Below are 26,902 nucleotides of genomic sequence, written 5' to 3'. Positions count from 1 at the left end.
GTGCAAACACATTCCAAGAGAAGCAGGCAGTAGCCTTAGGCTCTGTTTCTCATCCTGCAGCTTAGATTCCCAGCAGAGAGGCCTTGTTCTTATCCCAACTGAGCTCAGATGAGAGGGAAAAAGCAAACAAAGCCCCCAGTTCCTCTGCTGCTGAATGGGAGATTTCACTGCTGTTGGTTTAGGTACATGAAATTTTTAAGTGTGCAAGAGCTAAAGCAATTCAAAGGTAGCACAAGCAGAGTGAGCCCAGGCTGTTTTCATCCCTGGACTGCTTACCCATTCAAATGCCTTCCAAGGCACCCAGCACTTTCCCTGGACTCTGTGGGGAAAGCAAGAATCTGACTTAAGGGGACAAACTCAGCAGCCCCTGGGCTGGGTTGGAGTTCATTCGTAGGCTAGGAATGTTGTTTGCATGAAGGTGTTTGGTTAATCTCAGTGATTATAAAAAGTTTGAGATTACTCACATCAAAGAATCTGAAGTGAAGATGCAAATTTTACTACCTAAAAGGATTAGTGTTATGGTGTGAGCTCTTATTAATTTAGTATATTAAGTCAAATATTCCATTATGAGGAAAGCAGTCTTCTAGAGCTTCTGGCCACACAGTCTGCATGACAGAAACGCTAAACCACCCCTAATCAACAGCTAGGTTTTCATTTGTGCCACTCTCATATGGTCTATGCAAAATGGTGCTCAAAAGAAAAGATTTCTAAGAAAGTTTATTCCCATGACACAACTTTGATTCTTCCCTGCTTCTGTGACAGACTCACCTGTGCTTGTACTGGGGGTTAAATCCCTCTTTCCACCTCCATCTTCAGAAAACCATTCACGACCTGATTTCTGTCTTTGTGTTCACAAAGTGCGGTCAGGACAGCCTTTGTTAATGGGGTTTTAGGCTTAGGCACTAAACCAGTAATCAAAGCTGCTATTAAAACATCCACTGTTCCCCATAAGGAAAAAAAATGGATCTATAATATATATCCTTATTCTGAAAGTGACTGACAACATCCAGAGGCAGAAAAACAGTGGGGTACAGCTGATTTTAGAGGCACACCATCTGCTAATGGAATAAACATTTTTACATGTTCTCTGCAGTTTAAATCACAAGTTTTAAATCTCACAAAAGCCACTGTAAGGCAAAGCATGTGCAGAACTGGTTGCAACTCTCCTACATTTAGAGAATTATTAATACCCAAGTGGTGGAGAGAGAAGGGGCAGGAAGGAATGCCATGGACCAAACCTGCACCTTGACATTGTCACTTTACCTTCTGGAATATTTAGAAGAATATTTAAAAGAGTATAGTGGTGAAGGGACTGAAGATGGACTCTTTTCCATAAAGCCTAAATTGGCATTCCACCCATCTTTTGAAAATGGCAAAACACAGCAGGAGCAGTGCCACTAAAACATAAGTACAACTAAGCTGGGCAGTACAAAAACACATCTTAAAACAGGAAGACACAGCTGAAAAGTATGTGCTGACAGTGCGGCCAATTTGTAGATGGTAATTACATAGTGGATGTGCTATTTATCATGTGCTGACATTTTCTGTTGCTCTGACAATTTTATGAGAAAATAAAAAGAGCAGAATCATAACCACTGTCCAAAATTTTTTCTCAGGGTTTAGCATCAGACCACATGTATTGCACTATGGTAACACGTGACTGTTCCTGGAACCTTTGGACACATGCTGTTGGAGGTCACAAAATCGATTTCATTTTAATAACCAAGGAGGACTGAGAGGCATTTTATTGAACACTTTAGAAGACAACAACAAATTCACTGTAGCAAGTCATATTTTTTAATACAAAAGGGGAATTAGTAAAAAGTTAGGTGCATATCCAACATGAAACATGAACATGTGGCTTTCAGGAGCTTTGAATTTTAAGACTGGAAAGTCTACTTACATCAAGCAGTTCAAACACATCCACATCACAAAATCTTAGTATTGCACTATAGCTCCTTGTCCAAGACATACAATGCACAATGTGCACCTGCACTGCCTACATACAAAGGACCATCAGCAACACATCAGCACAGCCAGACAGAATCTAGGGAAGGCCAAAGGGATCATAGGCTTGGTGGCAGAATTATGGCAGTAAAATTCAGCAGTGTGGACCGCCAGTGTCCAACATAAGCCCTGTTTTGTGCTGGTTATGCAAGAGACATTAGGATTGCAGCTGTGCTGCTGTCCTGGGCAGAGGTAGCATAAAACTATGGCTTGAAAGACTTCTCTTAAAATAAGGCTTGTCTTAGTTGAAAGCCATAAGAAAACAGAAGAGTTCTTGTAATATTAGCCCTAAGCTAGCACAGCAGCACTTTCAGATCCACTCGGCTTCAGATCCACTTCAGTTCACAGCGGCTGCCAGATTCAAATATGGGCACAATCTCTGAAATCTGCTGCAGCACATGAAGAGTTCTGTGCAAAAATGGTACCACCAGTTACTCCTGTTTGCCCCTCACCCACAACCATATGGAGAATGCCAGCAGATGAGAGTGCAAAAGTGGGTGACACTAAGGAACTGGAAACTGGAAGTCCTACCTAGCTATAAAAGAAGTCCTCCTTTGTTTAAAAAGCCAGCTTGGAAGAGGTGACAGGTAAGTCATTTCACTTTCATGGACAATACAGAAAAACAAGTCAGTATATCACATTTGTGAAAGATATACACTGCCACTGGGGTGCTTCACTCTCCCCACCCACCTCACCTTATATCTAATATTTCAAGACAAAGGTCATTTTAATACTCAGTGAAGGTTGAGGTCTTTGGCAGAAGGGACAACACTAAAGCTGAATTCTACTCTCTCTAAGTGGTCTGATAACAAACCTTTGTACAAACACTCCCCCTTATTTTGTCTCTTCCAATACACTTAAGGATATTTAATTAAAATACAGTCACAACGTGTGTGGGGGAGAACAACTTGTCATACTATCCACATCTACTTCACCTTGGCTGTTGGGCGCGTGGCTCTGCTGAGGCATTTGGGTGCTACTTTAATACAAGTTAGTTTGTCTTCTCAAGTGTGGTTTAGAAAACACCACAACTAATACTGCATTTGATACTACAAACACATTGAGAAAAATTCTATGCATAAAAACATTACAAAACAACTTCAATAAACCGTTACAAAAATAGAACAAATTTCACTGATCTTCAGTCCAAAACTCCAAGGCGGATTTATTAGACACTAAGACCAAAAAAAAGAATTGAGGGATAGAAATTAAACCAACAGCTTACACATCACTACATTTCGTAAAAACATTATTAAGACATTATTAGTTTATTAATACATAGAAAACTCAAAATCCCTAATATTTACAGTACCTTCTTAACACTAAAACTGCTTGTATCTCTTTTTCCACCAATGTCAAGTACTTAATCCCGGACATGAATGTTGGGATGACTAACAGAGACATCTCAGGCAGAACAGAGTAACCTCTATTTTTCCCATGAAGACACAGCCAGTACCAGTGGCAGCCACCATCCAGGACAGATTAACCAGATTCATTATAAAACCCCATCCCCAGCCCCCCTTTTCCAGGTCAGAGAGCCCAAAGTTACCTTACTTAAACCCCAGAACTGAGATGGCCACTGCTGCAGAGCAACACCTTAGAATGCAATCAGTGGCCATACCTTTTTGCTACCTGCAGGGTTATGTTCCCATCCCTGTCCAGCATGGAGTGAGCTCTGTCCAGCTGCCAGCTTCAACTGAATTCAATGCACATCACTTGCTACTCATGACAGAATTGTTTTGTTCTTGTTCCTCCTTGTGTGTGGTTTGATTGTTTTAATAAATAACGGAAGTGTACAACGTGCTTTTTCAGGCACATGACTCCTGATTATTATACAACAAATAGTCTGTAAACCAGTTTGGCCTCTGGGGAACTGTCAGGCATTAAAGAGCAGCACCTTGCACTGAGCGCAGTGGAGGAGCCTTCCCATGGAATGGGCTCCTGGCTCCTGCAGCTGGGAAGCATCAGCACGAAGAATCTACAAGCCTTTGGCGAAGTCTCTTGTCGTCTCTCATATTCACACTGCCACTCGCATCACGGTCTGTCAACACTGAAGAGAAGGCAAAGCTTTAGAAGAGAAAGAGCCACCAAACCACTCAACACCTCCTGGTGCACAAAGGAAGTGCCACCCTGCCTGTGCTGCACTGCTGGCTGTCCTGAGCCGCCTCCAGTCCCCACGCCCAGCACCAGGGTGCCCTGCACGTCGCTCTGCCAGAGCCAGCACGTGCCACTGCTCTGCCAGCACAGCCCCTCATAAAAACATGCTGACACCACAAGGGACAGAGGAAAAGATGATGAGGTGTGGGTGAAGCTTTGCTGATGGGTGTGGAGCCTGCAGCTGTCCCCAGGCAGAAGGAGAGGGGCCACACCAGTCTGAGCTGGTCACAAACACAGCAGCTTCTTTCTGCAATCCATTTTAACAGCACTTCAAGCATTAGCTTGTTCTGATCTGGACAGAAATAGATCTTTGAAGTGTTTTCATGAGGTGAAAACAATCTCAAAAATTCTGCTTTCAGATAAAAATGAGTCATATTTTCTATTAACTTTTCAGCTCCTTGAGCCCAGATCTCCACCTCAGGCTTTTATATTTCACTTCCAAACCCACCTGTCATTTCAAAACTGGACAGATTTAAAAGGAAAACTAAATGCTGTCAGAACTACTCCAAGCTGCTGCACAAGAGATGGCTGCCAAAAGGGGTTCTTCTGGTTCAAAAAGAATTCTGCTTGTTTGTTCTGAATTCTCCTGTTGTATAGGTTGACTTCTCCAAATCTCAGCCTACCACAACTGCTTGACTCAAGTACAGGAACAGCTAACCCCTGGGTACTGATGCCTCTTTTTTATTAATGACAGGCCATAGCTTTCTGAAGAGAGAATAGATTTATCCTTTTCCTACCTTTAAAATAGTTCTTTAACTTTCTCTCTGCATTGTGCTCACATACTCAGGTAAACTTCTAAATATTTTAAATCATCATCACTTTTGGTTTATACCTCTCCCTGGATGTTTGGCTTCTCTAATTCTGCACTTGAGGAAGAAACTGGTTTCACAATTAAGGTATGCCACATCTTTTAGGACAGAATCCTAGACTGTATTGTATATGAGTGATTGCTCAAGGTGACCATGTCTGCAAACTGATGGGATATCCAGAGAGCCATTGCACCAATCCAGACTGACTCGGACCATTTTGATAAAAATCTCTTTACAGTCAATTTTCCTTGCTCTCTATGAAAGCAGGAAGAGGAGCATGTTCACTGACCCTAGTCCCACTTCCCTTCTTTTGTCATTTCCTGCTCCTTTGCCAGCAGCATTTCTGAGCATCAGACTTATTTTTATATGCACCCATGACTTCCACCAAAGCCTGAATAGAAGCAGCAGCAGCAGTTGCTGCACTTTGGAGCCAGCTTCTGAAGAAAAGTCCTGAACCCACCAGCTTTCTCACTGGAGCTGCTTCAAGCACAACCCAGCCTAGAGCTCTCCTGCTGTGCAGGGGGTCTCAGGCAGGTAAAGCTCAGACAGCTGAAGCCTGTTAGTGCCAGAGCAGAGATGTCAGCAAGGACCACCAACCCAACAAACAACCCAGGGTTCAGCTGTGCCACACACTTACACCACCACATTGTTCTGAAGTTATAGCACTTACACAGCAGGCAACAGAGCAAGGACTAAGCAGAATCACCTTACAGAATATATTATTAAGGTTTTGGTAGGAATACACATCTAGATCAGCTTACCTTGTAACTCTGTTGCATCTTTTTCCAGCTCTTCTGTAGTTGTTTCTTCAGGCTTCTCCAACTCAGCAGTCCCTGGCTTCCCATCTATGGTATCAGTCTTAATAGTACCAAGGTTTACCAAAAGCTGCATGACATCAAACTTCTCAGAAACTGCAATGTTCTCCAGCACTTTAAGGCATTTATATGATTTAAGTTCACTCACATTTTCCTCAAGAAAGAGGAGGTAAAGGCTTAAGTCATCAAAATGATTTGACTTAAGTTTCAGAACATCAAAAGTTGGCAAGATTTCATACACTTTGAGAACACCTGAATTCCACCTCCATGGAACAAACATTGCATACACTACCAGGGGCATCACCATCAGATAGACTATCAGGTTAATATAGCTGAGTACCTTGAAGACACCAACAGCAATAAGCTTGCACTGAACCACTTCTGGAACAGTTGTGTCATTCTTAAGGATCCCAGTTTTGATAGTGCAAAGAAACTCATCACTCAGAGAGGAGAGGCGGATGTAGTAGCCCAGATAGAGGCATGCAATGAAAATAATTACTAGTGTGAGCAAACGGCACGTAATGTATTTAATTATTAAGCACTTGGAATTCTTTTTTGTCTTCAGGTACTGCTCCACAATTGGGTATTTAAAGTAGCTTTCAGATATTTCCCACAAACTGAAAAAGAAAGAAAAAAACCTATCAAATCATATAGATCAGATGCTGCAACATTCACCTACCCCAAATATCAACAAAACTTAGTACTCTAAATGAGATAAAAGATTGAAAACCTTCTTAAAATCACAGAATCACAATATGGTTTGCATTAGAAGGGTTCTTTAAATATCATCTATTTCCAACCAATCCCCATGCTCTGCCATGGACAGGGACACCTTCCACCAGACCATGCTGCTCAAAGCCCCATCCAACCTGGCCCTGAGCACTTTGAGAGGTGGGACATCCACAACTTTCCTGGGCAACCTGTGCCAGACTCAGCATCCTCACAGGGAAGAATTTTTTTCCTAATGCCTAATCTAAACCTACTTTCTTTCAGTTTAAAGCCATTCCTCCTTATCCTGTCACTACATGCCCCTCTAAAAACTCCCTCTCCAGTCTTTTTTTGTAAATATCCCTTTTAGGTACTGGAAGGTGCTTTAAGGTCTCCCTGGACCCTTCTCTTCTTCAGGCTGAACAACCCCAGCTTTCCCAGCCTATATCTGTAGGAGAGGTGTCCCATCCCTCTAATCATCTTGATAATACTCCTCTAGACTCACTCCAACATGTTCACATCCTCTTATTGATGTAAATCAAGGGTAGTTTTATTGAAGTCAGTAGAAAACCAATAGAATAACAGACAAATGAAAAATATCAACACTCTAATATGGAAAATTTGCTTAAGAAACAAAAGAGTTCAAACACTGGAAAATGGGAAAAAAACATAGCCCTCATGGGAACAAAATATTTTTGTTCCTTTCCAGTACAAAACATGTGCAGTAAGCAAATCCATGCAGAAATGCAGACTCTCCAAGCACTTGTTCAATAATAGAACACTAGAAGGCTTTTCACTTGCCAAGACCTAACTCCACATTTCACAGGGACCTAAGACTGCTGCACTACTTGTAACCCCACACACAGAGAGAGAAACAGGTACCCTGGCCCTACAAGGGAGCAGGAACTGGATCTGGTTGGAACAGTGCACCAACTTGATCAGAAGGGGGGGAGGGTGTCGCTTTTGTGGGTTTTGATGTTTGAGTTTTTAATCATTTTTCCAATCAGAAGCTTTGCAGACCTGTATCTTAAAGAACAGGAGATAACAAGTAACTTGACAGTGTGCAAGGGACTGTCAAGAACATTGAGAACTGAGGACTGAAGTATTTCTTTTCTTACACTGTGGAGGGCAAAACTACTTAACACCTACTGCAACTAAAGACATCAGAACATCTCGGGTAATAAGTAATCTGAAGAGCTCATTACATGTTTTCTTTAAAAAAAGAAAGTTATAAGTTCCAGCTCCAAGGGCCAAAGTAATCATTTCAGATATCTTTTTTCTTTTAACTAAACTTAAAATTGCGTCAAGTCACCATTCAAACCCTTGCAATAAATTTCTAAGTGGGTACAGATGTCACACCTGCTATGAACCTGAAGAGCAGAGAAAGCCAAGCCCCAAGATCTTACCTCTGTGTCAAGTTCTCATTAGCAGCTGGAATCAAGTCAGCAGGGTCCCTGGGGTCTCCACTTCGAATGCTATTAGCAGCTTTGATTGCCCTGTTGTAGGCTTTGTCAAGTTCTTCCATAATAAATTTCAGGTCTGAGGAAAGGTGAGGGGCTGCAGTGAAGCGCCAGAACAGACATGGCAGATACAGCAGGATAGCAACAAGCAGAAGGATGTATGGGAAGAACTGCAGGGAGAAAAAAACCCTGATTAGGCTTCACCTGCATAAGTAATAAGTCAGCCAATCACCATCATTCCCCATAAGCATTTCATTTCCTAGAGGCCTACTAAAGCTCTGTAATTTTATTTAAATCCTTCTACTAAAACCTAATTTTGTGATTATTTGGGACATGCAGGGAAGCAAAATCTCTTTTTCAGACAGCTCCAGTAACTCTGCTGCTGCTTAGAGCTTCTCCCCACCAAAGGGGAAAAAAAACCACACAGAATAAAGGTGCCGTGATCCTGATAACAATTTCTGCATATTCAGAACCACTGGAGCTGACACTGAGAAATACAGCATTAACCTGGGGAAAAAAAAAACAGCGCAGCAAAGCAGCTATCAGAGGGGCTGACTGAAAGCAGAAGACAGCACCACCTAACTCTCCCTCTCCAATGTGTCACCACTGTTCATAGCAACTAAAGCACACCAAATACCAGCAAAATCTCTCCCGCTTTCCATTTGCTGTCAGGAGGTTAATGACTAGAGCTGCTACAGCTCTGCCTCTGCCTGCAAACACACATCTGTTCAGACTGCATCCAGCGACTGTAAAAGATGTAAATGTGGCTGTAATACTTCAGGGTATTTGAACATTTTCAGGTTAACATCTAAATGGAAACCAACACACAGCATCAGAATGGTCTGGTGTCAATGCAGCACTGAGAAGTCAGCCCTTACATGGTCACAACTGCTTAGGAAAAGGGCTGAAGCAGGTATAAAACACAAGTTTGAAGTTTTGCCATCTTTCTTCTATTCATCAACAAGTAGTTCTTGTCACTCTAATTCCTCCCAGCTGCAGGAAAAAATGGTGTTTCTATGTACTCTAACATTATATTCAAAGCATAAAATCATGCATAACATTACCCTTACAGAGACAGAATCTAAGATCTGGAGAGACAAGCAGTTTGTAATGAAATGTACTGCAAATTCAGCCAATCTCTTATTCATTACATTCAACCTTTGCTAGCAAGCACACTTAACTCCAATCTAGCATCAGTTCATAAGGAACTTTAAATTAGTTGAACAAATATGAAACAGATGTAAGACATCACAAGTGTTATAGCCATGTGCCCATGCACGTTCACTGGCAAAGCCAGTGGAGATTTTTAGAGGAAGCCTGAACTGAAGTCATTAATCACTGCAAGTGGAAAAGCTACACGTACATTTGCAGGTATTTAACAAGATGAAAATCTAGGCCTAATATAACTATGTTAACTTATGTTTGCATTAATCAAGAGAGATTAAAGCTTTGCATGCACAAAGTAATTTGATGTTATGGAACATTTTATTCAGGAAAATTACTTCTAATATCACCTACCATTAAAGCAAAACCCTGTGTAATTACTGGCAGTAGGAATGCGTATGATGTATTAGACCTTAAATGACTGACTTCCCCTATCCACAGCAGCCCATAAAAACTGTGCAGAGCTCTGCCCTCACTACTGCCTCTCCCTCCTCTTTGCACACAACAGATAACATCAGACCATCTTCCTTCTCCCAGGTGTAGACCTTCCAATCGAGATGTAAAACTCTGGTATGTCCAATGTATTTTGGACATCTCATCATCAACACAAGAATTTGGTCTTCTTATTTATCTCTGTGGACAATGCCACCAGGTCTGAGTCCTGATACCTTGGTTTACCCAAAATTTCATGGTTTCACATCCAGGCTCTATCAGTCCTCTGAATTCTGTATTATGTAGAAATAGAGATGATCTGTCTTTGAACCCATCTTATACTTACCTAAGCTCCTCTAAGCTGCTGCAACACATTTTCCATAGGTCTTAACAAATGCTTAACATTGCCTGTATAGCTGCAAAGCCTGTTTGACTTCACTTACACCTGAATTAAACACCTCTGAGCCCCTTTCCACTGGTGCCAGATGGGGAAAGAAAAAACAGACACATTTGATTCAGTTAGGAGCAACCAAAATATATTAGTTATGTTATATATATATATGTGTGTGTATATATAATGTATATACCTTATTTTGGTTTACACTGCTTGGATTTAGTACTCATTCATTTCAAATTTTAGCAGCATAAGATTTATTAATTCCCTTTCTGACCCTCAAAACTGGAAACGCCATCAGCAGTATCCCATATAATCCTAGAGATCTCTAACCCAAGCACTACAAGACATGTGGTAAGAGGCAAGATAGTTTTCACACTGGAGTTACAGCCCCAAAATTCCATTGTTCCAGTCCCCACTTCTTCCCTTATAGCTTAAAAGAATTCTGCACTTGTGTAGCACATTGGCAGCAGCCCTCTTGCCTTGTCCCAGATGTCCCCCTCTAGCCTGCCCTCATTAGGCTGTTGCCTTAAAAAAACAGCCTCTGCCATCTTGCCTTGCACCTCCTCCTCTCCCCAGCTCCTTCACCACTGCCTCCTCACCTAGAGCATCACGCTGCTGGGAAAAGGCACATTTCCTATGCATTTGCTGGGCTTCCTCTTGCCAGGCTCTCATCACTCCCAAAGCTGAGCTTATGGCAGCATAAGTGAACTCTGTGCAACTCTTTTCTGAATAGTCTCAAAACCAGGGCAGTACACAATCATTAGTGCAGCTCTTTATGTTTGCAAACAAAGTATGTATCTGTCATCTTTTCCACAGCACCTGATGCACAATTCCATCCTTCTCAGATCCTGGCTTTTTTAAAAATGAAAGATATGCTTGTTCTATTTGTTAATAGTAGGCTTAGATAACCAGCAAATTGTTTTGAAATCATTAAATTTAAGTTCTTGAATGACAAGGAGAAGTGAAAATGCAAACTCATCTGGCATGAGCCCTAGGTTTCCTAGACTTGGGCTGTCCAGCTCATCTGACTACATTTGACAGTCAAACATAATGACTTCCCATTTTAAGAAGAGGACTCTGTGGTATTTGTGCACAGACAACCACGTGCCATCAGCCTTTCTTTTATGGTTTATGGTTTTATGGTTTATTTGCTCCCAAGGCGCCGAACACACAAGGAGGAAGTGCCCCTGCAGTTTTGGGTAGTTTGAGCATTGATGTAGAAGGAAGTGTCACTGATCCCAAGATCTGTATGGTCAAAGGTATGCCAGAAACAAATACTGGCCCAGAAGTGAAGCTCAGTTTTTTCTTTGCTGTGTAATTATCAAGTTCCTTCTCACCATATTCAGTAGGACACTGACAAAAGGAGTGGTGTGTGCAGCAGGGACTCAAAGTGCAGTGCTCTTTAGTTTTCTGAGCTCCTGAAAGCTAAGGATGATGGAAGCAGGTTCTCCTGCCTTGCTTGGCCCTTAGCCTGATGGCACACTGGGGGGAACAGCAGGCTCCCAAGGAGGCAGAGCGCTTGGAAGCCAAGAGGCTGCCCCTGTACTGCTGCAGGTCACGTCACTTGACAAGCCCTTGAGCCCTATGTACATTCCAGGCTGTTTAAGTAAATTTGTTAGCACTCAGCCACTGTTCAGCAAGAACATGTGCATGGATAGAGAAGAAGAGGCATTTGAGCAGTCCATTTGCAGAAACACAAAGTGGTGGAATCACAAAACTGTCTTTTGAAGATGCACAAGCATCACACTCCCCTGAAGGTGAAAGATAAAATCAGACTAAAGCACAAAAGAGTCTATCTCCAGCTTCAATTCTGCTAAAGTGAAGTAAATACACAGAAATTTAGAAGGGCATTTAAAGTAAGTGTTTTATAAACTCAAATATGCTTTTATCATGCAAAAAGAAAAAAAAAGAAGCCGGAATTGGAGTGACGCAAAGGGCATTTTCAAGGACTTAATCTACAGAAAGCTTGCCAGGGTCTGGATAAAAATGGCTGCAAGAAGATGAAAATAACTTTAATGGTATTTAGAAAACAGCTTTCTAATTTTACTGTATCTTCAGTCCCTATTTCCTCTGGGCAAACACTATACAAGTGACTGAAAGCATTCTGACTTCCACCTACCTGACCATGGCCAAAGAGTAACTTGAGTACAGTAGCACAAAACTTGAGCTTCACAGGTCTGGGTAACAGCTTTGAGAAAAATTAATTGGCAGACAATTAAAAGAATGAAGCACTGAAGTGCCTTCATTAAAATACATTAACATGGTGAGATGTCTCCCTCTCCAGTTCCAATTTTGGAAAAAGCCCAAACAAAGGCACTAGTCCCTAAACAGGCTAATGGCAGTAATTACACATTTCCAGAAGCAAAGGCATAAAACTCCCTCTGGATATGACCCTATTCCTCTTTGCAGCAATGGGAGGTGTCTCACTGGTGTTCAGCAGAAACAGCTATAAATGAACTGATCATTCTAAGTGAGATGCTGTCCTGTCTCCAAACCTACAGTGAATCTCAAACCCTATGTGACCTTTATCCCTCCTGTTATATACTTTCTTTCCTGATACAGCTTCAAAACTGTTCTTCTCCAGTTTTAATTAGCTCAAGCCAGGATCACCAGTGAGGCTATGATGGCTGTATCCAGTTTATTCTGGACTTTGGGGGACAGATGGCAACGTGGTAGTCAAGGGCTGCCAGGAGCAGTGACCCAGGCCTCTTGCTGGTGTACACAAGGCAATCATCACACTTCATAAGCAGCGGGCAGCCCTGGGCCTGTTAAGCTTTCCTGCTTGGCTACAGACTGCATCCCAGCTTCTCCCCTTGAGCAGGGATACCTCTCAAGGTTACTCCTCAAGGCTGAGAAACTCCTTGCTGTAACACGTGGTCTGTAGGGGATTATTAGCATGCTTGAAATCTTAGCTAAGTGATTCAAAGGATTGACAGCGCACATACAATCCTTTAGACATAAACTGTTGAGAGGTCTGGGACTAAGTTTGAACCTATCCACATCTGAACTCCCCTCTGAGAAGTTTAGAATACAAAGAAGTTCTTTCTGAACCTCATAACTCAACAGGAGGGTCTCCCCAACAATTTTGATTCTATCCTCCATGCACTAAATGTAGTGTATCACTGAACCTTGATAAACCACTGTCACATTCACATTTATTGAACTGTGTTAACTCACTGCTATAGATCAACACATTGTTGCCTCTCTCTTATGAGTGAAGTGGATGACTCCATCTGCAACAGAATGAAGTTCCTCTAGCACTACAGTTTCAAGAAATTACTTCAAAATGCATCTGCATTTATAAATACATCTATGGGTGTCCTTGCTCTGACAGCTCTTAGTCTCTCTGGGAAGGGTTTACAGGTGAAACATGAGGGGCCCTGAGTCAATTAAGAAATTGTACAAACAATGAGTCACTAGAACCAGGTAAAAACCACAATTATAACTGTACCATCAATATAATAACCCCAAGGTTTGTTTTGGCGTATTCACAGACAAGTGACTCAAAAAACAACTCAAGGGTCCATGGTAAATCTTACTTCTTTTATGAAAAATGAAGGTTTTCACATAATCTCACTTCATGCATACAAACACTGCAGACCCACTCTCAGCAGGTCCCAAAGCACTTGTCCTGCACTTTGAAAGACCTGAGTGAGACAACTGACCTCTTCTGGCTGTGCCACATGTGAAGATCTCTTCTTTCAGTCAGATGAATTCTTTGCCTGCATTTCATGTGAGTACAAATCTCCTTTTTCTGAACACCCTATACTTTTTCTTTGCTTACTTTTATCTTCTTTGCTTCTCCCCAGTTAATAGCAGACTAGAACATAGAGTAATTTAAAAAATCCCTAGAAGACTCTTGATCATAGGCAGCTCCATCCTAGCAATCCAAATTTCAGGGCTATGAAGAGGTCATCACTCCGGGTTCAACCACCCCTCAGCTTGCTTGGTTGCTATCAAGAGCTGGTAAGATGATGCTCACTGTTCTCCTGCTTGAGTTTTCATAAATTCCTCTGTGCACTATGGATTAAAAAGGCTTCACAGTGCAGTCCCCTCCTCTCCTCCTCCACTACATGGCCAAAAGCTTTTCTTCTCCTTCCAGTTAAGGATCAAGACAAGTTTTACCAAAATAACTTGTCAGGTGGAACACTCATCTTTAGAGACAATAAGCAAACTACCTGCACAGGGCAGGCAAATACAAAACTCCTCCATCCGCATCACCACTGTCTGTCTGTCTTTACCACTCATGTCTAGAAACCAACATCTCTGTTCTGACACTTCAGACAGACACAAGAAACTTCTTAAGGGAACTAAACCTGAATGGAAAATCCCATAAGAAAAGAGAGGCAACAAAACAGTAAAGCTTGACCAGAGTAAGTTTCCTCAATGACAAACCTGAAGAGGAGTCAGAGGACTCAGCCATATAATCATTTTGACAGCTCTTTCACTGACAAAGAGAAGGAAATCTTAGCATTAAATTAAGAATACAGGCAGGACCTACCACAGTCTCTTCCTTATATGTATCTGCAGGTATTTTGTTCATTGAATTGTGCATTGTAGCACACAACTCATTTTGCTTCCTGCTGAGGGTTACCCAGTGTGAGGAGTTTCCAGAACAACTGGAAATTTCAGAACTCCTGTTCTCCATGGGGAGAGGTCCTGGGCACCCTCTAGGAGCACAATGACCACTAGACAGTCAAAGAACCCAGAAGTTTGCAGTATGGTCCTTTTCAGCTTCCAAACTGATAAATTCAACCCCTGGGAGAGATCTCCTAGAGCAGAAAGGACAACCAGTAGAGGTGCCAAGCTTTAGGGAGTGCCCAGAAATTAAACTTATATTTTACAGTTGAAAAAACCGAAAATCCCAGAGCAAACTTGAACTCTGAAACAGGAGGAAGATGGAAAGGCTTCAGTTTTTCTGTTAAAAAAAAAAAAAAACTCTGGAGTTTGATAATCCTCCAGAGCAACCAGACGTTGAGAAGAAAAGCAGTGCAGGTTACTACATGCTGGCTTTGTCACCAAAGAGCTCCCTGCTCCTCCTTCCTTCTGTACCACACTGAGCCCTGCCCCAGGAGGCAGTACTTCTGCCAGAGCACAGAGAGCACGCCAGAAGGAAACCCATCCATTTTAATCAGTAATGGGGCCTACAATCTCATTCCCCCAAAACTTTAATATAATGCCTCCTTAAGTGTTTTTTATGGAGCCTTACAGCATGCCAATATAGTGAGATACTAAGTGAGTCAGAGTTTTGGAAAGAATCTGAGATGCCCTGCAAATAAAAGCTCTGCTTCCCAGAAAGCAGGAAAAAAGTTTTAAGTGAGGTTTTAAGAAGAACTGGGCCTAATGACCCCTGCTGTCCCTCTGTGTGCATTGCTGTAGATGCAGAGTCAGGTCTCCACTAACCACTGACCTGAGCACAGCAAGTCTCCATTTTCTCCTTAACCTAATCCCTGTGCTCCCAAAAGGCTCTGCTCCAGCCATTTTTAAAATAATTATTTAGCCAAATCTGCAGAGCAATGAGCTTGTGCACACTTTGTAGTGCAGTGGTGGGGGGAGAACCCAAGTCTTCCTGCAGAAGTGATCCCAAGGCACTGAGCAGCTGTTGGCCCTGGATGCAAAGAGCAGCTTTCAGACACCAGAGTGGGAGCTAAGTTCACTGTTAAACAGCTGTAATGCCCCTCCTTCCCTGTAAACTTGTAAAGCATGGACCTGATGAACAACCAGAAGTATATTAGTTAGTATTGACTTCCAAAGAGCATCTGCAGCTCCCAATGTCTGGATCAGAGGGTGGGTGGCTAATCATGGATCTGGGAAGATGAGTCACCAGCCTCTGTAACAGCCCCTGGCTCAGCTGAGCAGATGCACTTCCTGCAGACAGGCTGCAGGACATTTACAAGGAAACATCATATGCCATACATGTCATGGAGAACTGCAGCAATTTCTGATACAGCACTAGTCAGCAAATTAACATGGGTTGCATCATAAAAGTATGAGTGCTTAAGTTATTCGTGGCTGGCAGCAGGTAACTATCACATGAAATTCAACACAAAAAATTTGGGTAACAAGAGCTTATTCCCTCAAGAGAAAGGGGCAGCAAAATATCCAGGTTTGCAGGTGGAGTTCCCAGCACTGTGAAATGTTCCAGCAGCTTCAACTGGCCTCTGTAGAAGGTCTGGCTGAAGTGGAGTCCTAACTGTGCAGGGAAGAGTTCAGGCTAGAAACCAACAAGTCTGGCTTTAATACTCATGAAACACATACCTATTGAGTCAAGGTTATCAGTGGAGCTAACTGGAGAAGCCAAAAGTAAATCCTCAATTAATTATTTGAGTCAGGAAACAAATCAGAGATAGCCTTGAATAGCTCCTCAGAGATTATACCACCAGATGACTGGATAATAAAATCTGAGGCTCAGGATACAGAAGCAAAAGCCAGAAATACAGGTGCTGCAAGTCTCATATCTGAGCTCCCTCTAGCACCAGGCTCTCCTCTGCTCCCAGGTACCAGGGGTTTATTTGCTGGGGCAAGTAATACAAGGGCTGAGGAAGGCAGAACACAAATTTGCAGAGCCCAACAAGCATTTCTTACCTTGGCATCAGCACTGCTCCAGCAGGCCAAAGCTGCCTCTGGAGTTGAGTCAGCTCCAGGCACTGGCATGGCATTAACCCAGTGTGTAACTCCTGCCAAACCTCAGCAACTGCTTTGAGCCAGCTCAAGTATCTTAAAACCCACTGCACTTTTAACCCATAAAATAAATCTCCTTCTGTGCTTTATATGATACTGCTTTACCTGAGGCAATGAAAGCCAGCTCGTGGCTGGCCTGCAGACATGCAGAAGAGCAGCTGACGACAGGGTTATGTTGGTACCACTGATTAATTTCATCTCTCCCAAAATATCTATCTGCCACAAGTGTCTGTCTCCATGCACAACTGAGTAACACAATAAAAATATAAAATGTTCTTATTTCCCTGTTTTTCTAAAATAAGCTTTTACAAGCGTTTAGGCAGTTGTTGTGTCCTGTACTCCAGTTTTAAAATAGTTCCTGGCTAAAGCCAGGTGAAGCATTCACTCCAGGGCAGCACAGCAACATAACATTACTCTTATGTCAGATAACTGGTGACCCTTTATTTGAAGGCAGAAATTACTTTCTGTAGTACTACCCTCTTTGGAAGTAAGGGAAAGAAAACATTCTAAAAATAGAGAGAGTCAAGTCAAAGGCAAGGACTACAGCAGAGCAGAGAAACCAGAAAAGTGAGACAAAGGTAGGTTTCTATGTGGGAATAACTTTGCCAGGAGATGGAGAGCTATACATACTTTATGCAGAGACAGGGGTATGTTTTCTAAGTTGTTGTGAGATGGTTGCTTCTGCTGCACAGCTGCCCAGCAGTAGGAGTCCACATAAGCAGCTTGTCGCCAGGAGAAGGAGCTGGGTGCAAAACAGCTTATCTGAGCACCTGGGAACACAAAGCAAAGGTTATTGCAGCCTCAAAAGATATAAAAAAAAAGAAGAAAACAAGTTTAGGAAGAAAAGCTCCCATTTAATATGTTGTGGTACCCAAAGGTATCAGGTTAAGTGACCAGACAAGGCCCAGCAGTTCTGCAGGGAGGAGGCTCCTGAGTTCCCACTGCCCCCAAAGGCTGTAACTCCCACAGGGAGCCATCTAAGGACGTCCCTAAGGGCTGAGACAGCATAGTACAACACTTATCTTTTAGGCCTATTTCTGTACGTCTTGTGGGAAATGTGACCTTTAAGATCTTTCTCACTTGCACTTAACTCTTTATCTCACTCACAAACACTTAAAGTTTGGCCAAATGGAACTGACAGATACAAAGTGTGACCACATCAGGCCCAAGGCAACAAATGCCATCACATACCACAGCGTTACAACTTCCCAAAAGCTCAACCTGCAGCTCACATGTCTACCATAACAAGACCTCAAACACCACTCTTGCAGGCCAGCAACCCTTGCAATGATGGAAGGGCAGGTTTTCCCAGGGTACTGCCACTTCTGCCTCTGAGACTGCAAATTATTTGGAGGGGTTCAAGCTATATCTGTGAAAACAAGGATTTCCTCCTGTAATTTTTGGCAGAGAAATTGTGGCCCCAGACACATCCAAAGGGTGCCAGGCCTCTCCTCATCAGTGCAGTGATGTGCTGTGTCCAAGACTATGCATAACACTGTCATTCCCATTCACTCTCAGGACCTCTCCAGCTGCTCAGGAGCTTCAAATTAAGATCAAGGCCCCAGCTGACAGCAAGAGCAGCTATTTACCAGCCTTAGGGTCAAATTCTGCTCTGGCTAGTCACAGGCACCCCTCCCACAGCATACTTCAACCAGGAAAAGTGGTGATGGGACATGGAGCACCAGTGGCTCCTCAGGTAATGCCAGTAAAACAGGATGAAGGGGTTCAACTTTATTTCTGAAGCTTTGACAGTGAAAGCAATCCCCCCAGCACAAATACATTTCCACCAGACTTTCATAAATGTTGCAACAGGACAATCATTTCACCAAATAATACACAGAGCGGACATAGCCATACCATGAACATTTCTTCTAAGAGCAACACTTCCAATGCTTTTGCCAATATCAAAAGACCAACAGGGGAAAACGTGCTATAATTTTTTCTCCTGAACACATTAATCTAAGTTATGCTAATGGAATTTCTGTGTGCTTTATGGGAGTAAGTATGTAATGCAAGCCTGTGTCATTTGTTGTGCCTTTTTTCTAGTTTAGTTTCCAGAGAATAACAACTTCTTTTGGAAAAGGAGCCAACTGCATTCGCCTTGTAACTTGTACAGCCTCTTCACAATGTAGCATAGTCAAGGAGCTTTATGAATAAAAGCCTTTCCATATGAGTCACTATTATAATTATTTCTGGGGCTGTAGTATCACAAGGACATGGTTTGATCACCATGATCTGACCTGCCACAAGTCTCCCTTATGAAAACCAGTTACTGTTTACCAGAACAGAGCTCATGTGATTTAGCAAAGTTGGTACCACACAAGCACTTGCACTCCCCCAAAGCCTTGGGAGTTTTTGTTTCCCAGATGATTTCCATTAGTTGTGGAAACCAAAGAAATAATATATTGCAGAAAAAAAAAGGGGGGGAAAGAAAACAAAGAAAAAAGCAGGCATTTAATGTCTGCTCTCCACCAGATAGGGACCATTGATGCCCTGCTCTCATAATTTAACCAATCTCCTGCTGGTGGCTGTGCCCAGTGCGGAGCAGCAAACAAGTGACCCTTTCAAAAGGAGAGCAACGGAGTGTTCAGAAAGATGCTTTGTCTTATTCATGTTGGTGCATCCACAAAAAGAAACACATTCCATGTGTTCATTCTCATTAACAGTTGGAACACCACTTAAAGTGATGGAGTGTTTAAAAGGCAGAAGTGAGGAAAAAGGCAGGCATGCCTCTTCTCCAAAACTAGTGATGAAAAAGGCAGCCAGCCTCCTTCTCCAAAATGTCATGTGCACAGCTTCCTACCAGAACAGCTACAGCAAAGCCAGTGCTGCAGCAGAGCAGAGACCATCACTCACAACCCCCAGTGTTCCAGCAGGGACACTGGAAACCTAACCTGGGAGCCAAGCACATAGAGCTCACCCTCAAGCAGGGGGACACTCCGGTTGTTGGACTGGTTTTTAACTATCTGACTGCAGTCCTGTTTGTAAACACTTGTTAATTCGAATTACAACTTTGCAGTGACAGTACTAAAGTTAGGACTTATACAGGGAAGATGTTTTTGTGCATCATCCGTACCAAACACGGACCATTACATGCCTCAGAAAATGGTCACCATTTCCCATCTTTTATTTCCTTCCTTCCTTCTCTCCTCCACAGGAGTAACAGCAGTATATATAGAGAGATAATTTATTTTATGTTGGACTGTTCTGGAGGAAGCTGAAAAGAAAATCTGTAGTTTCTATTAGAGAAATTTGGCACAGGGCTATCACAGACCCACTGTGCACACAGCTATGCACAGGGCTAGCTTATGAGAGGCTAATGGTCCTCTGCTATCACAGGAGCAGCCTCTTGGCTTGGTGACATGAAGCCAATCATTTCCCTTGCTCCTGCAAGTAATAGCTTGGGAAAGAGAAAAGCAGCTAACAAGCCCATAACAGCAGGGAGATAAAATATACAAGCAAGAAGGATGAGGAATAACAAAAGACTGCATTTGCTGAGCAGTTGCCACAACAGTCTTTGGCCAATTTATCATTACTCTTGGCAACGGACTTTTTGTAATAATTTCCTGATTAGCTTTGGAGAGGGAGCAATAGAGATTTGTCTTTTACTTTTGCAAAGAAATGAGGATAAAAAAATGCCATTTATGATGGCTGTCCTAAACACAGACCACCCAAAAGAGCTGCAGAAAGCTAGGCAGCAGCAGGTGTGCAGCCACATATGATGAAATGACACTTTTCCAAGAGTGCTAGGATTACAGATGGGGCTGGTTGTTGCAGCAGGAATTACTTGCAGGCATAGTGCAGAGTGCAAAGCTGAGTCACTGCAGCCAGTGCACAGCAAGGATGAGCTGTCACCCCACACAGCTGTGGTGCCTCTTCATGGGTGCTTTGCCAACAAACTTCCAGCTATTGCCTCCACATCTCTACCAGGAATACCTTTTTTTCCCCCCTGCAAGTGGCTCTTCTGCAGCTCCTATGCAGGAAATCTGTGTATGAGAAGAAACTCTCAGAACCCCAAGGAAATCTCAGATTGACAGGAGAATCCCTGTTCAGTACTGGAGTGCTTTGCTGGGTCCAAGGCAGGAGGAGCAGAGGGATCAGCACCCTCTGGCTGCATCCTTCACAAAAGAGAGGGTAAATCCAGCAAGCCAGACTGGTTTCCTCTCCAGTGGCTCAAAACCTCTCTGCTGACTTACACATCTAATTAAGAAACTGCAGCTAACAGGACAGTCAAAAATCAATGCTAATCATAGGCTTAACTATTTTTCTTGAACCAGGATCAAATGATTGCAGCTGACAGGACTGAACCTTCAGTAAGTAATTATTTGGGTTCTAATACACTGCAGTTACTGCAAAAAGATTTGCATAGGCTTGGAGGAAAACCTGGCCATTAATTTTTACTATAATTTTCCACAAGGCAAAATGAACTTGCCATGATACACAAACATCTGATGTCATCTAGCAAGAATTATGCTCCTTAGTAGCCCCTAAACAAAAACATAAGCAAGAAAATCAAGGCACACATAGACAATGCAGACTGCCAGGCACCATCCAACATACATCCTCCACACCAACATTAAAAAGTATTTTAAAGAAAAAAAAAAGGAATCCCAATGCATGCCAAGTAGAAGGTTGAGAGAAACAGAATCTGTTGAAGAAGAAAGTATGGAGCAAAAGGGGGCACTGGAGAAAAGAACCTCTTCCCATGGGTACTTTGGCAATGGATCAGGAGCAGAATGTAAAGCTCAGGTGATACAATGTTTAAGGAAGTGGGTCAGAGAAATTAGCAGGTATATTTCTTTCTACAGGGCTGCAAGTTACCCCTCAGAGAAGTCTCAAAATCATACAGTGGGAAAAGAGATGGGTATTTATCAAGCATAGCCTTCAGAGTGATAATTTTTTGATTCACAGGAAACAGGAATTGTGAATTAAATTTCCACCACTGAGATTTCCACCACCACACCTTTAAACAAAGAGTTTCCCTTCATCTGAAGGAGAAGCACTACAAAACAGTGGCAATGACCATGTAGCTTCCCTGCCAACATGGGTGGTACCCCAAACTTCAGGTAACACCAGAGGCCCATGATTTTTACATTTACTCTGGCAGCTAAAGCAGCTTACCATCATTTCCACAGGAAATGTAAAGCTGGCTCTATAGGAATGAAACAGAAAAAATCTTACCAACAGCTGAAGATGCTCACACAATGACAGTTTATAGCTTGATATTAAAGCAAATGTTTTTACCAGCTTGCCCTGGCTGCCCAGGCAGGCCTGTGCCTGATGCTGGAACTTGTGCTCTTTCCTGAGCACTCCTGACACGCCAAAGAGCAGCACAGTGTATCCTGCTGGGATCTGCCCCTCTCTGACAGAGGGTCTCAGCCTGCCTGGCTGCTCTGGGCTGAGGCAATACGTTTGCTGTCTCAGTTCCTCATTAACGCCCTGGGTTCCACAGCGCCCTGCTGAACCAAATGCAAGGTGTGCAACACAGCTATTAGCACACAGCCTGCTCCAGCAGCACTGGGAGGGGCTTTTCCAGCTCCCAGCCAGCAGCTGCCACAGTAATAGTCCTTGGCTTAATTACACCCAACCCAATTTAGCCCCCAGCTCTTACCAAGTCACAAGATAGGATTATTTCCCAAGAGCCTCCCCAGGAACTTGTGAACAAGAATGGAGAGGGACATCAGCAGGAATGACCAATCAGGGAGGTACAAGAGAGGAAAGGAACCCAGTTAAGACTATTTTTCACTGTATTTGTTGTGATTTAATCTCAGTTGTTTGTGTTCGTTTTTTTTTTTTTTTCATTTTCTACACATTTTATTCTCGTGACTGCTTCAGACACATGATTAACTTATCTAGAGAGATCCAGGCCCAGCTGGACATGCAGTAAGGGGCACTGATGCCATCGTGGCTCCCACAGAAGCTTCTGGGATGCAACATCCAGAGCTCTCCACTAACACCCTTCACTCTGTGTCTTCTGCCAGCCAAAGCACCTCAAATCCCATAGGCAGAAAACTGCAAGGATGGGAACTAAAAAAAAAAAAAAAATAGGTGAAAGAGATGCCCATAAATTAGGTGGAAAATGAGCAGGGCAAGTAAGGATTGTCACCACTGGGCAAGTCCAAAGTGGTCAATGGGGACATTAACCCTGTGGTGTGCAGATCATAAGGCAAGGCTCCACCTTCCCACCTCTGAGCATTCTCCAGCATGGCAAGATACACCAGAGAGCACCAGTGGGAAATAAGATGGTTTTAGCGCAACCAATCTCTGTTTTGACAGATTCATGCAGATGCTGTGGGTTGGCCCATGGTCTGGTACTTCCCAGTCCAGCATCCTGCCACAACTCATAAGCCAGCTGCAGAAATGCTAAAACACTTGGATCCCTTCATCCCAGCTACCTGTGAGCCATGCACAACCAACACCCAAACCAAACATGTAAGGGCTGCTGTGGCCACCACAAAATTCCATTCTTGTCCACTCTCTCCCTTCCTTCTCATCCCTCCCCAGGCATCACCTCCCACACAGGCTGCAGGGAATGACGCCCATTGCACAGCTGTGCCTGAAGCTGCTGCATGCAAGAGGTCAAACATCATTTGGTGACAAGCACAGATGAGCAGTTCACAGTTGCCTTCCTACAGAAAAAGATGAAAATATTTGATGTTGAGTGGACAGCTCTCACATCTGCTTTTCTTTAAGCTGCAACCCGAGACAGCCATTGATGTTTTTCCCAGAACTAAGCTGAGTTTTGGGAGAGGCCAAAATCAAGCAGCTTGTTTTGATTTCCTCTCTGCTCATCTGACTGTACCTGCTTAGGGCTGCAGCATCCTGCTCCAAGCAGCACCCTGGGAATAAATATCTATGTTTTCAGCCAAAGTGCTTACAGTAAGAAATCACATCTTGCAGTACACACAATCTGAGATCAGAAACTGGAATTCAATTCTGACTCAGAGCTGTTCTTACTAAAAATGGCACAGATAAAACTCTATTCATTTCTCATTCATACACTGCTGAGGGTGCCCCATCTTTCAAGGGTTTTTTTCCCCTTTATAAGAAGAATTGCTGATTTAGCTACATTTAGATGGTTTCTGTTACCACACTACCTGACCACCTCTAGTATAACTTACCCAAGAATTGCTAAATAATATAAGGAAATAATATCAAGCCACAATATAAGGAATATACATGTACAACACAATACACACAATCCTATTGTTATTTCCATTTTCCCATTCCCAGTATATATAAAATTATGTAAAAAAAGGTCTAGCTGCAAAGAGGTAACTGGTGCAGGATTTCAAGTAGCAAAGATTCCCAGGGATAGCAGACAATAGCTCAGTCACTGCTTAACTACTACCACTGCTCACTGGCAGGGTGCTACAGCTCGGTTTTCCACACCTCCAGCAGAGAAATCCTCTGTGATTCAGCTGGAATCTCATTTATTTCCTGAAACTCCCATCAAAACTAAAAGTTACTTGGTGGCTTCAGAAAACTTCCATAGCCTTTGCAAACATTTTAATAGATTTGCACAATTAAGAGCAACCACATGTAGGAGGGAAATTGCAGGTGTCTGACACCAGGCTGCAACGGAACAGGAAAGCACAGCAGGAAGGGAAGGTGACAGGATGAGGTGCCAGGACAACCCCAGGTGGGAAGAATGCAATTATCCCAACAGAAACAGGAGCTGAGCATTCATTTTTGGAAAGGGCGTTCAGTTTTTGTACTCTAAGCAGGTATTTCCCCCACTTGCACACCCACCTCTGAGTTATTCTTTTTCAGACCTAAAAATGAACCCTGACAGTTTTACTCAGTTTAGCACTCCTGAGCTTTTTCAGAGGATGATTATATCACAAAGTGTTTGAAAACAAACCGCTCTGTCTATTTCATCGCCAGCTGAAAACCACAGCACAGACAACCAGGCATTTCCAGCCCCTAAAATCCTCAGTGTTCCCCCAAATGCCTTAATGGAAGCAGTTTTGGGCTGTCCCACAAGCAGCCAGCCTGCTGAGCTGCAGGGACGGTGTGGGAAATAGGTGACAGCTGTCCCAGCAGCGTGGCTCCTTTACTATCACTTTCTGTATGGACACCACGTGGTGCAGTTTCACCCCTGCCCGGAAATAACAGTGACAAGTACTTCTCATAGTTATTTGCATCTTTATTTCTCAACTAAAAAAGCTCGGTTTTCAACCCACTGTTTCCTTCTAACAGGTTCTCAGGATTATAAACAAAAACACTAGCAAGATGCAGCCCCTTGTTTTTATTCTTGCTTTATGAATCTACTGCACTCACAGATTCAATTTGAAATAATTGAAAGACAAGAATTTAACTCATCTGAAAGAAAGGCACACTTTGCCGAACTCTGCAGTTAAACTGTGTGTTTGATCTTTGTGTAAGGGAGTAAAATGAAAGAAATAAAAGAAACATTGGTATCCAGGCACCGTTTCAAACTGGATCCAGCAATTCTAGAGTAGAAGCAGAAAGAAGAATTAAGGGGCCCATATACAAGCTGCTGTATGGAAATGCAAACTTTCTCTTTTTAATTGCTTGAAGAGGAACAAATGTGCCTATATCAGCAGCAGGTCTAAAACTAAAAGAAGCAGGTTAGAGTGCAGAAATATGGATGTGTCCATCCAGTTTCTGGATGAACAGAGGTGCCGTGGGGCTCACATCTGGTCTCCAGTCCGGTTGTCCTTCACTTCCCTGCGCAGTTATTGTGTGCCACAGCAATCTGGTGCAATGGGGGTGTAGCTGTGGGTAAATACAGCGATCTGGGGCATCCTATCTCTCAAGCAATCTGGTATCTGACTAATGCTACTCATAATGGCTTTGCACAGATTCACCACTCATCCAAAGTTGCATTCCAGTTTCCACTCTCCTGACATTCACTTCAATCCTGTAGATGACAGAGACCAGGTGTACAACACTGAATGCCAATAAACAGGTGCAGGCAGCAAATCAAACTATCTCTATGAACGGCTGGAAATCCTGTGATTCACCCCTGTCTCCAAATGGATAGCATTACATATAGACCTTTGAAATCTTCATTCATATAGTGCTATTCTTAGCAAACCATAGGAAGGCTTGGGTTGGAGGAGACCTCAAAGATCATTTAGTTCCACTCCTAATGCCAAAGGTTGCTGCATGATCACTTCTGTAACTTGGGGAGGTGGGTAAACAAAAAGATAGTAAAATAATTGGGGAACTTGGCCTTTTACCTGTAAAGCATAGTTTCATCTACCATAGAGTCACAGCAGAGATTGACAACCGAGCGGGAACAGCTGCAGGAGGGCAGAGGAGCAGCGGAAAGCTTCAGAGAGCTCTCCCACTGCCCGTCCTGCGGGTGAGCAGCCCCACCGAGCAGCCTGCAGCGCACGGCAGAGCTCTGACAGCCCTTCCCCGTGGCACCTGTTCCCGACAGCTGAGCGACACCGAATCCTACTGCCCAACACCCCGAGCGGCAGCAGACGGGCACTCGCCTGGCACATCCCGGCTGGCAGCTCCGCTCTGACCTGCGCTGGGAGACAAAGGGCAGCGCGGCTTCGGCGCTCCCATCGCTCCTACGGCAGAAGATGCGCTCGCTGGGCTGACAAAGCCCCTGCTCGGGAGGTGCCGAGAGAACGGCAGCGGCCAGGGAATGCCCCAGCGAGAAGGAGGCCGGCCGGGCAGCCCAGCACACCTGGATGAGCCTGCAGCCAGGGATGCGCTCCGGGACGGCGGCTTTCCGGGAAGGCAGCGCTCCCTGCCGCGGCCCAGAGGTGCCCTCTGCCCTGCCCTGCTCCGAGCGGGAGCCCCGCCGGCAGCCGAGCCCGCCGAGCCCCGCTCCCGCCCGGAGCTCCGCTCCGCTACGCCGCCCGCACAGCCCTTTGTCCGCCGCGGGAGCCGCCGGGAACCGGGAAAGGGAGCGCCGGAGTTACCGATGGAGACCTCCTGGGCGAAGGCGAGGGAGATGAGGAGCAGCGGCAGCCCCACGGCGATGCAGGTGACGATCTTGTCGAGCGCCAGCTCCAGGCGCAGCCCCTTGTAGCGCGTCTCGGGCGGCTCCTTCAGCAGGAAGTCGGAGAACACGTACTCGGTGGCGATGTGCGCGATGGCCATGGCGGGCACGGCTCCGCACGGCTGCGCTGGGCCGGGCTGCCCGCGGCTGGGCCGGGTCAGGCTGGGCCGGCCCCGCCCGGCTCGGCTCGGGAACGCCCCGGCAGCCCGGCCCGGCCCCGCCCGGCTCCGCCCGGCTCGGCTCGGGAACGCCCCCGCAGCCCGGCCCCGCCCGCCCGCAGAGGG

The 26,902-nt window shown here is 44.0% G+C and overlaps 1 protein-coding gene across 2 annotated transcripts; it reads right to left on the bottom strand.

The window, feature by feature from the left end:
- Positions 1 to 1,708: 1,708 nt before the first annotated feature.
- On the bottom strand, positions 1,709 to 26,719 carry PANX1 (pannexin 1). Of its 2 annotated transcripts, XM_059493815.1 has the most exons (6): positions 26,539 to 26,719; positions 17,261 to 17,400; positions 12,069 to 12,137; positions 7,903 to 8,126; positions 5,735 to 6,405; positions 1,709 to 4,057 (listed from the first exon to the last, which is right to left on the bottom strand). In XM_059493815.1, the coding sequence occupies exons 1-6, from the start codon at positions 26,717 to 26,719 to the stop codon at positions 3,972 to 3,974; spliced, it is 1,371 nt and encodes a 456-aa protein (XP_059349798.1). In that variant the 3' UTR covers positions 1,709 to 3,971. The 2 variants fall into 2 exon arrangements, with proteins under 2 accessions (XP_059349798.1, XP_059349799.1); XM_059493816.1 differs by lacking the exon at positions 12,069 to 12,137.
- Between the last annotated feature and the right edge of the window lie 183 nt (positions 26,720 to 26,902).

Source organism: Ammospiza nelsoni, chromosome 2 (assembly GCF_027579445.1).
Source record: "Ammospiza nelsoni isolate bAmmNel1 chromosome 2, bAmmNel1.pri, whole genome shotgun sequence".
NCBI classification, from domain to species: domain Eukaryota; kingdom Metazoa; phylum Chordata; class Aves; order Passeriformes; family Passerellidae; genus Ammospiza; species Ammospiza nelsoni.
This window is presented reverse-complemented; position numbering and strand designations above follow the sequence as displayed.

Coding starts and splice junctions, on each gene's coding strand:
- PANX1 (XM_059493815.1), bottom strand. CDS start 26,719: ATGGCCATCGCGCACATCGCCACCGAGTACGTGTTCTCCGACTTCCTG. Junction 17,401..26,538: donor CGCCCAGGAGGTCTCCATCG/GTAACTCCGGCG, acceptor TTGTGTTCCCAG/GTGCTCAGATAAGCTGTTTT. Junction 12,138..17,260: donor TACCCCTGTCTCTGCATAAA/GTATGTATAGCT, acceptor TTTTTCTCAAAG/CTGTTACCCAGACCTGTGAA.